The sequence below is a fragment of the Zea mays genome, chromosome 5 (assembly GCF_902167145.1).
Source record: "Zea mays cultivar B73 chromosome 5, Zm-B73-REFERENCE-NAM-5.0, whole genome shotgun sequence".
Classification (NCBI taxonomy): Eukaryota; Viridiplantae; Streptophyta; class Magnoliopsida; order Poales; family Poaceae; genus Zea; species Zea mays.
The window spans coordinates 90719475-90730055 of record NC_050100.1 but is presented as its reverse complement, the minus strand read 5'-3'; the positions used below and the strand labels follow the sequence as shown (position 1 = coordinate 90730055).

The window sequence follows — 10581 nt, the reverse complement described above, 5'->3', positions numbered from 1 at the left end:
GTTTGATTTTTGGATCACTTAAGAGGGGTTGAGTGCAACCATCGTCCATTAGGATGCCACAACATGGAGTAGGCAAGCATATTACGCTTGATCAAACCACGAATGTTCTTGGAGTTCAAGATCTATTGGGTCAGCTCTTGCATAGTTAGGGCACAGTACTGCTAGGAGCCCCATGAGATCAGTGGAGCGAATCCAACCATGAAGAAGTGGATATGCAGAAAGGGAATCAGCTTCACTGCGAACTTCTAGAGATTACAATTTAGTTGGTTAGTGAAACAAAGACAACACGTAACACCACTCATTGTTGGAAACATAAGGTGTCTGAGATCACCAAAAGTTGGTGTGGCAAACTTAAGCATATGGAAGTAGATGTCATAGAGAACCTTGTTGTTGAGCATCGTGCACTTAACTGTGTTTTAACGAGCTGGTGAACAAAGAGCATGACGTTGTAGGGCTCCACGGTAGTATTAGACACCTTGAGTGACAAAAAAGACAGGGAGTGTTAACATCATTAGATCCGGATACTCCTCCCTGAATTGCTTGTTGACATGAATCATAATATCAGACATGAATCATAACATTAGACAGAACTGCTTTGTTGTTATCTGAGTTCAAATATTGTTCATTTTCAGGGAAAGGGACTATGGGGCAGTGCTAGAACACCCACCTAAGGATTTGGAGATTGCAATAGTGCAAGCGGAGCGTAATGATCGATGGGTCCCTAATGATGTTCAAAGGCTAAAAGCATTAACTATGACATAGTTCAAGCCTAATGTAGAAAAAGTGTCACTTCTCGTTCTCCCCAACTCTGGTTTGTTTGTGCTGTGAGTAGTATATTGTTTTTATTTATATTTCACTAGATTTGTACAAAACTCAATGTTGAGTATATGCTCACACTTTTTGGTGATGGTGTAAGGTGTTGAACAATGATATTCTTAAATTGAACAAAATGGTGTAAGGTATGTTCCTCTTTCGGGCTTCTCGCCTAACAAATAGACCTTGAGAAATCACTCCCAACACGACAGGAAGCCACATATAAAAAAGGGGACAAACAACATATAAAAAAGGGTCAGGCTCCTTATGTCTTATATGTTCTAACATTAACGAAACCACACATAATTTATGTACTAAATCTACATGTTTCTATGTCTTATATGTTCTAACATTAATAGCTTTCCTTTCTCTATAGCCTGTTTATTTTTATTTTATAGCTTTTGAATTATCCTTGCACAATTTTATTTAAGGGAGAGAACAAGAGAAGGAGAGGTGGAACAGGAACCGACTCGGCGTTGTGTCGAGGAAGAGGAGATTGTGTGGGAGCTAGAGGGTGAGCACAATGAGTGGCACCACTATCGTAACCCATCAAGTACGAACTCAGTGCTCTCTTGTATAGTGGAAGTTTGACCAAATGGATTGACATAGAAGTTAAATGGGAGCGAAGGAGCCAAAGTCGCTTGAGCTGCGTCGTGTCACCGTGTTGAGGAAGAGGAGATTGTGAGGGAGCTAGAGCGCGAGCACAACGAGTAGCACCACTATCGCGACCCGTCAAGTATGAATTCATGAACTCTAATGTATAATGGATTGAATATTGAATAGTTACTCATAAAATATGATTGTGTACTGTAACAACACACAAACCTATACCAATTGTTTAAATATACTAGTCATATATCCGTGCATTGCTACGGTTTTTATATATAACACAGGATAAATTTTGTTTTAAGAAATCACAAAATATATGTTTTCTATTGATTTGGTGGGTGTGAATGTGGAGCCAACAACCAAGGTTCAAACACTTAATTATACATAATTTCATCTTATTTTTTTACATAAGCTGCCCTATTATAGTAGTAGAGAAGAGATATTAGGAGTGTGGGTTGATTCTAAAGAAATGTAGAGTTTTTTTTTGAAAAATATTGATACGGGACGACCGTTGAAACTGGTGCTTTAATATAATAGAGATAGAGATAGATCGAGTTGATTCTAAAGAAATATATGTTTTTTTGAAAAATATTGACGTGAGATATGAAACTGGTGCTTTAATAATGTAAAGATAAAAAGTGGAGACACAGAAGAGAGGAGAGAGAAGAGATAGGTAACCGTATCAAATGGGACACATTAGAGCCACTTGACATGTGGTCCATCTTGCATCCTATACTCTTTTATTTTTTATTTCTTTTCTCCCCTTTGTCGGTTCTTCCACTTCCCGAATCCCGATCCATCCGCATAGCACTGAGGGCGGCGGCCGCTTCCTCTCCTCCGCGGCCGAGGTCGCTCCCCCGCCCGCCGCCTCTTGCCCGCGGCCGATCTCTTCCCTCCGCTCGCAGCGTCGCAGCCCGTAACGAGACCGCGCTCGGTTGAGCACCACCTGGGGCCCAGCGCCCCAGCGTCCTCGTGACCACCTCGGCGCGGCATCCGCCCTCTGCAGCCCCGGTGTCTCCGCGACCGGCTCCGGTGCGTCCGGAACGCAGCTCCACAGGTGGATCTCCGTCCGCACAGCGCCACGATCCTCTCTCTCCTTACCACGCCAACAGCTCGTCCCTCTCGGTCCCTCTCCGTCTGCTTGACTCTGCTCCAGCCTCAGGCCGGCCTTCGCCTCTAAAAGTTTCATTACATACCCAGCTTGTAGCTGTATGCTGCAACCCTAGTCTGCGTTGTCTTCTCAAACCTTAACGTAATTCGTAGGTAAAACCGTGCGCCCAAACCCTAACATCCTATTCGTAAGCATATCTGAATCTGATTATAAGTTTATATGTATGTATTATGCCTGCTAACTTAGATTGCTTTGCAAAAAAATATTGGGTGTACAACACCCATGTATTTTACTGGGTCTGCCCATGTATTATCAATTATCCATAAATTAGTGGAGTTCTCAAACAAAATGTAGAAACCTTTACTTGCCATATATGATATCAATACCAAACTGCTCTATATATATTTCATGTTTAGATGCATAGATTATCCACTTATTTTCTCTGTTGAACTTTACTAAATTCCTGCTACCTTGAATTACAGGAGCATCATTATTTATAGAATACGATCTACTTTATAGCTGATGACAATGTCTGCTTCTACTGCTGCAATTCGTACTGCGAATACAAATGGAAACCATGCAGTAAGTTCGGATTCACATTCTAGCCAAGATGCTAGGCAGCGAACAGCTGGTATTACAAAAAGAAAAGCATTGCCTTCGATTCTTCAAAAAATTCCTAGCAATGATCTGAGTCATACTATCCGAGGAGAATCAGTTCTTCAAAAGTCAAATTATTCTTCTGAAGGAAGAAAAGATGTGGTTGCTTCAGCAACTGCTGAACGCCAAAACAAAAACACTACAAATGTGGTTGCTTCAGCAGCTGCTGTACGCCAAAAGAAAAGCCCTACTAAACAAGAAAACGCCAACTGGGTAACTGCCTTAAGTGTGCTGGTGAAGCTGTGTCTTCTTATTTCAGCTACTGCTTGGATGGGGCAGGTGTTCTGGAGATGGCAAAGTGGTGAATTATCATTTACAACACTGGATATGGAGAACAGGCTATCCAGGGTGGAAGGGTTCAAGAAGACAGCCAAGATGCTTCAGCTACAGTTGGATGTTTTGGATAAAAAGCTAGAAAATGAGATTGACAAAGCAAAAGGGGTCATTGCTAAGCAATTTGAGGATAAGGGTAATAAGATAGAGAAAAAGATGAAGATTTTGGAAGACAAAACTGACAAGTTGGACAAGTCACTGGCTGAGCTTAGTGACATGGGATTTCTTTCTAAAAATGAGTTTGAGGAGATTTTGAGCCAGTTGAAGAAAAAGAAGGGATTCGGTGGTACAGATGATGAAATAAGCTTGGATGATATAAGGCTATATGCCAAAGATGTGGTTGAGATGGAGATAGCAAGGCATTCCGCAGATGGCCTTGGTATGGTGGATTATGCATTGGGATCTGGTGGTGCTAAAGTGGTAAGTCACTCAGAGCCTTTCATGAATGGCAAGAACTATTTACCTGGTCGCAGCAATGTGCACACAACAGCCCAAAAGATGCTGGAGCCAAGTTTTGGGCAGCCAGGAGAGTGTTTTGCAGTGAAAGGAAGTAGTGGGTTTGTGAAGGTGAAGCTAAGAACAGCAATAATTCCTGAAGCCGTCACTCTAGAACATGTTGACAAGGTAAGGTTATTGTGCTATACACTAATATGTAGACGACTAAACAAGTATCTATTGCTATTTATTTCAAACTTTTGTATCTAACTAATTTATATAATTGAATCATTAGGTATTTTCATCTCAAAATGTTCTTGTAGCAAACATATATCCCACCGAAGTCGGTGTGTAGGATTTTTTTTTCTAAAGACGCAGAAGTGCTCCGTATCATTTCATTAAGGAAAAAGTACAAACAACATAGAGGGGCCAAGGGCCAGCACCGAAAACTCCCAATTACAGCCGCGCCAGGCACACACTAGGGAAACGACCAAAAAAAGAAGCAACATACTTAGGTGCTCAGCCCCCACTATCCTGGGCCTGGCGTGCAGTATGCTAAGCACCGAATTGCCAGCTAGGCACCACAGGTTGCACTCTTTCTCTATTTCATGGCTAACCACAGAAACACTAGATCTCATCCCCTCAAACACACAAGCGTTCCTGTGCTCCCAAAGCTCCCAGTCAACAAGAATGATCATAGAGTTGAGACCCTTCTTAAGCTCCCTAGTCACTTGACTGACTGCCCCGGACCACCAGCCTGAAAATCTCCTAACATCAGGCTGCGGTGCAAGAGCAGGCAAACCCAGGGCAAAAAAGAAATAATGCCCAAACTTCACAAGAGAAGACACAGGAGACTAGAAGGTGTTGCATCGTCTCTTGCTCATGGTCACAAAAGGGGCAGACCATGGGGTGTGGAAGCCCTCATGTAGCCAATCGATCCGTCGTCCAGCATCTATTCTTTATGGCCAACCAAATGAAGATTTTGCACCGGAGAGGGGCCCATGCATTCCAAATCCTATTCCAGGGTCCGAACTTAATGGTCCCCAAGAAAAATGCTTTATATGCAGACTTACACATATACAGCCGAATTCAGTGAACCTTCAAATGAACTGGTCCGAAACACCTGGCTGCAGGAGTGCAGGGTCACACCGTCAACCATCTCCCAAATCTTCAAGTATTCGACTAGCACTTGGACTGTGAGAGCCCCTCGGATACCTTTTACCCACCTTCTGTTGGCCAAAGCTTGAGCTACAGTGCACTGCTTTCTAGCTTTCTTGGGAACCACCAAAACCAGATTAGGAGCCAATTCGGCAAATGAACTACTATTCGGCCACCGATCTGTCCAGAACAAACTGTCCTCACCATTCCCAACCTTGATTTGCACGGCTTCTGAAAAAAAGGCTTGAGCGTTTCTTGGAACCTGAATAGGAAGGCTCTCCCATGGGTGTGCAGAATCTTTTTTTGTAGCCACAACCAACACATGCGCAGAGTGCCAGAGCCCACCCCATAGCTTCAAGATTGAGAATTCCAAGACCACCATATGCAGCAGTCTATGAACGTTTTCCCAAGCGACGGGACAATTACCTCCATTTGCCTTTTTTGACCTGTCCACAGAAAAGCCCTCCGACATTTATCAATTGCTTAGATCACCCATTTCGGCGGATCCAGAGCAGTCATAAGATGTATGGGGATTGCAGAAAAAACAGTCCGGACAACCACCAGGTGCCCTGCGCGGTTGAGGAGGGAAGCTTTCCACTTGGGAAGGCAATCAGCCACCTTATCCACCAACGGCAGCAGGTCAGCCTTAGATGGCTTTCTAATTGTGAGTGGAATTCCAAGATAAACACAAGGGAAAACACTGATTTCGCAAGCCATCACCTCCTTTAGGACGGTCAGGTCAGCTTCTGAACAATGGATCGGACTCACTGAGCATTTAGCTAAATTGGTTCTGAGACCTGAAGCATGCCCACAAGCGTCCAACAGCTGAGATATGAGGGAGAGATCATTTCGATTGTGCCTGAGAAACATAATCACATCATCCGCAGGAAACATAAATCCCACAATAGCGTTATCTGGACACGGGTGCGGGTGTCGGATTTTGACTTGGGTGCAGGTGTCGGATTTGGTGATTGTTTAATGTACTATTTTTAAAATTATACAAAATAAAAATCTGAACATAATATACTTTATGAACAATTTTATTAGTGTACATTTATGTCATATTACATAATTATCCATATATGACCGCTCCAGAAGCACACACATTACAGGTTTAAAAAGGGAGAAAATAATGGGGAAAAACAAAAAGGAAAGCAAACAAAGGAACTAATGAAGCCATTTACTGGCCAATTCCACGGGACCTAAATGTCTTGCCCTAACCCATCCAACTCCCGAGTCCTTACTGCTTCCCCTTCCTCAATTCCTCCTCACTGCTTCTCACTCCCTCAAGAAAAGACACGTTGCTGCAGCCAGAGAACCCACCACTCAGCCACCATATCCTGTCATGGATTAGCAAATCAGTACTCCACCCCAAATCCTCCTCATCTCTCCAGTAGCATCAATTTTGACATGGCCTGCATCTGCAGGTATGGCTGATGCTCAGAAGGCACGGCTACTCCCTTGGCCCTCTGTCTCTGACAATGCTGGATGTTTCTTCCTGCCCTCTCCTTACATCCTATTCTGTGCTGGATCGCTCCATATCCTTGAAGGTGACCGACCTTTTTTTTGGAACATCTGCAAGGCGTACTATGCGTGTTGCACTGTGTTTGTTGCAATTGACACAGATGTGATTGGCTTGCCAAAAAAAAAAAATCAGATACAGACGTCTCTGTAACACTGGCCATAAGGCAACTGGCCTTTTTTATCAGCTGAGCTAATTTAATTCCCTTTGTCAGTAAGTTTAGGAAACAGGTAGTCAATATGTGCTCACTTCTAATATAATCCACAAGGCTAGAACTTAGAAGCATAGGTGTGGTTTCCAGCACAAATATATTTATTTCCGATTTGGTGATCTACATTTTGTTTGCTTTGGTGCGGGTTAATCTGAATAGTTTGAGAGATGGAACTGACAATCTGACATATCATTTGGAGGTCATTCTGTTTTGTCAGGCACTTATCAACTGGAAAGGAACTCATGTGAATCCTGAATTTGTTATTAGTTGTTATTAGGTTAGGTCTGACTTATGAATCTGATCTGATCATCAAGAGCATACTGATTGGCGACATCAAGTATGCTGCTTATGCTATCTCACATGACTTGATTTGGGGAATTTCAATAACTCTGTTCCTCTAATTGGGCACTCAATTATGCTAGTATTATCACGAAACATGTCACATAAAGTGATGAATGGTAACTTGATTACTGAATTTGGTTATGCCAATGTCCTGATGTACTGTCACAAACCCTATCCTTACTATCACATGATCCAATTCGCCAAACTCTTGAGCTTGTGTATCTTTGTTGAGTGAGATATCGTAGAATTAATTATTGATATTATATATATCTTTCCTTGGGTCAGAGCTAGGTGGACGTTATTTTCTTGATACAGCCATTCCAATTTATTCCTACTAACTCACGAATATCATAACCTGTGCAGAGTGTGGCCTATGATAGATCAAGTGCTCCAAAGGATTTCCAGGTCCGTGGATGGTACCAAGGACCACATGATGATTCAGAAAAGGATTCAAATGTGATGTCTACTTTAGGAGAGTTCTCTTATGACCTTGACAAGAGCAATGCTCAGACCTTCCAACTAGAGAGAACCGCTCAATCACGTGTTGTCAACATGGTTCAGCTTGATATCTCCTCAAACCATGGGAACTTGGAACTTACATGCATCTATCGCTTCAGGGTGCATGGCAGAAAGCCCGTCTCCCCCAGCACTGGAGGATGAAGCCCTGAGCTGTGACATGCGTGCCAAAGCGCGACAACATTCTTGCAGCATTTCTGCCTATAGGAGCTTTGGTTCAGCGGTTAGCGGTTAGTCGGAGCATTTCAGCCAGCGCCGCTGCACCAGTGTTGATAATGTTGATTCTATTCTCGCACATTGTTGTGAACAGCTCGGAAATACCTTGCGAGGTTTCCTTAAGCTGTTCCTAGTTTGGCATCAAGTTCGCCTGTTTTCTCTGCTCCTCCTCCCCTCCTGTTAAGACTGCAGCTTAGTATTCCGTTTGAAATTGGTCGTCTCATTTCACCAGGACTCGCTCTTAAAAAGAAGACTTTGCCATTATATGGCCTACTCAGCTAGGGAGGAAAAGAAGGGGAATGCTGGGGCCAACTGCCAAGCTAGTTATGCACTTATATCTAATCTATTGATTTGAATATGAGAGCATGCCAAGCTAGTTATGCACTTATATCTAATCTATTGATTTGAATATGAGAGCACGCAAGTTCTTCATCTGTTGTTTGAGCCTTTTCAGCTTCTGGCCACCAAAAGCTGCTGTGGACAATTAAATGCTCTAGCTTTAAGAATCACTAGTCGGTTACTCGTGTGTTGCGACGGCTCACAACAATACCTACGTAAATTATCTACCAAAAAGATCTTAAGATTTTTTTATTGATTGTCTTCGGTCTTTACATAATATTTTTTATGAACGCACGGATACCATAGGCAGCAAATCAGAGACCCTAATCCCTTGCCTCTCCCCTTCTAAGGTTTCATAAAGTTGGAGGGGAAGGAAAGAGGCGGACATACTTGTTTGTTGTCGGAGAAGGACACGATGAAGACCTGGGCATCTGGAGGCGACATAGGTAGTATACTGCTAGATATTTAGGGAGAGAGCACGCAAGTGGAGAAAGAAGCCCAGCTAGAGCAGCTCTAAACCTAGAGACACCCGCACTAGGCGTCAGCTCGAGAAGGGCGAGAGAGTGCGAGTGTCTTTCCAGCCCTAGACCCGCCGAAGCGACACAACACCACCACCAACTCCATAGCATATACCGACTGCTGCCACGCTACAAGCCTTGGTTGTCCAATATCTCACACCTGAACTCCTCATCGCCAAGATAACTTAAGCGTGGCAGGCGCCACCATGTCCTCCTCGACGACACGCACAGAGAAAGGCCAGGAGCATGACCGACTCGTCCAGTACCCGCGTCGACGAGCGTCGTTCAGCTCGTGGCTGTGACCGTCGGTGGAGGCAACAGGTTGGGGAGGAAGAACAGAGCAAAGGCCGGGAAGACGAATGAGACGTCCGACGACGGTGAAAACGATAGCGCACATGATGTGAAACATCCTCATGGACATGCAATAGCCACTGCACGAGTCGGTGTCAGGGCTGGTGTCGAACGAATACGGGGAGGAGACGCCTGCTCCTACGCCCTCTGCTAATAATGGGGTGGCGTGAAGGTGGAGGCATGAGGGGAGAGAGAAAAGAAGTAGAATAATGAACGAGGTGGTGGCAACTGAGGCGAGGACCATCATTGTTGTGCAGAGATATAGATAGTCAAATGGGCCGTGTCTAGCGAGCCGGCCCGAGACACGACCCATTTAATAGTGCCTGGGCCAACCCGGCATGAGCCCCGTACGGTGCTTGGGCCGTAGCCTCGGCCCGTTGTGCTGGCCCGACCCGATACGATTTTTTTATTTTACAAAAATTCATAATATTCAATATTATAAACACTTGAACATGATGTTCTACTGGTTAGACAACTTCGCCCAGTGTCTCCCACCCTTCTTCTATCAGGGTGTGGGTTCAAACCCCACCCCATGCATCACTTTTTAACATTTTATGCTGAGTTGATTTGGAAGAAATTTAGAGACTTTTTTGTAAAAAGATGACGCAGGACGACCGTTGAAATTGGTGCTTTAAGTATAGTAGAGATTTTAGTAAAAACTTCATTCAAAATCAATATGAACACAGAATTGGTGGAGTCGTCACGATAGTAGGAATCTATCGCTTTCTAGATCCTTAACCCTTTAGACCATTTTATCTTCCTTCGCACGTAATCCCCACGATACTCAGATTGTTCTCACAACCAGATTCTCAAAAAAACTGATAAAAAAAAAGTTGAACCAAACAGACCCGTAGCTAGATGATAGAGGGTGTATCTAGCATTCGGATGAGATGGGCATAAACTCATCCTATAGCTAAGCATGGAGTCTCTACTAAGGCTATCCACATTCATGCAAACTCTATATTTTTATGGGGCTAGTTTGGCTACAAGAGGACAAAAAACCTAGTGAAGTAATCCACCAAGGGGATTTTAAATGACACTTCGATTTCCTGGGAAGATTTCCCCACTTCGTTGTACTTCCTCTCGCACTGTTTGGTAACCAATGGGCTAAATACCACTCTTGAGAAAAAAGTACTTTAAAAATCAGAAAAAATCAAAGAAAAATAGGAAATATTTAGAAAAATAAAAAAACTCAATGAAACATCACTAAAAATCTAAAGAATGCACTAGATATGATTCATGCAAAGTTTAATTTGAAATAGCTAGCATATAGGCATTGGCCACCTACAGATTACCATCTGTCCAGAACTGGTAGCCAAATTCACTTCTGAACCTTGAAGTCAAAACCGCAATCACCATACTTTCAACCAATAGTTTTTAGAACATAAACAAATATTTTTAGAACCAAAATGGTACTATAATGACCATACATAAGACTTCAGTTTTCATG

At 43.3% G+C, this 10581-nt stretch overlaps 1 protein-coding gene across 2 annotated transcripts; it reads left to right on the top strand.

Annotated features, from left to right (window-relative positions):
* The first annotated feature begins 2113 nt into the window (after positions 1–2113).
* LOC100283381 (uncharacterized) lies at positions 2114–8355 on the top strand. 2 transcript variants are annotated; one of them, XM_020553370.3, is made up of 3 exons: positions 2114–2685; positions 3016–4147; positions 7555–8355. In XM_020553370.3, exons 2-3 carry the CDS (start codon positions 3056–3058, stop codon positions 7849–7851), a joined length of 1389 nt encoding a protein of 462 aa, XP_020408959.1. In that variant the 5' UTR covers positions 2114–2685; positions 3016–3055; the 3' UTR covers positions 7852–8355. The 2 variants fall into 2 exon arrangements, with proteins under 2 accessions (XP_020408959.1, NP_001149754.1); NM_001156282.2 differs by having other exon boundaries at positions 2212–2479; positions 7555–8084.
* Positions 8356–10581: the final 2226 nt, after the last annotated feature.

What these genes read in the sequence shown, in the direction of transcription:
- LOC100283381 (XM_020553370.3), top strand. Translation starts at nt 3,056, where the DNA reads ATGACAATGTCTGCTTCTACTGCTGCAATTCGTACTGCGAATACAAAT. An exon ending in CTCTAGAACATGTTGACAAG is followed by an intron (nt 4,148 to 7,554) that starts GTAAGGTTATTG and finishes TAACCTGTGCAG; the next exon opens with AGTGTGGCCTATGATAGATC.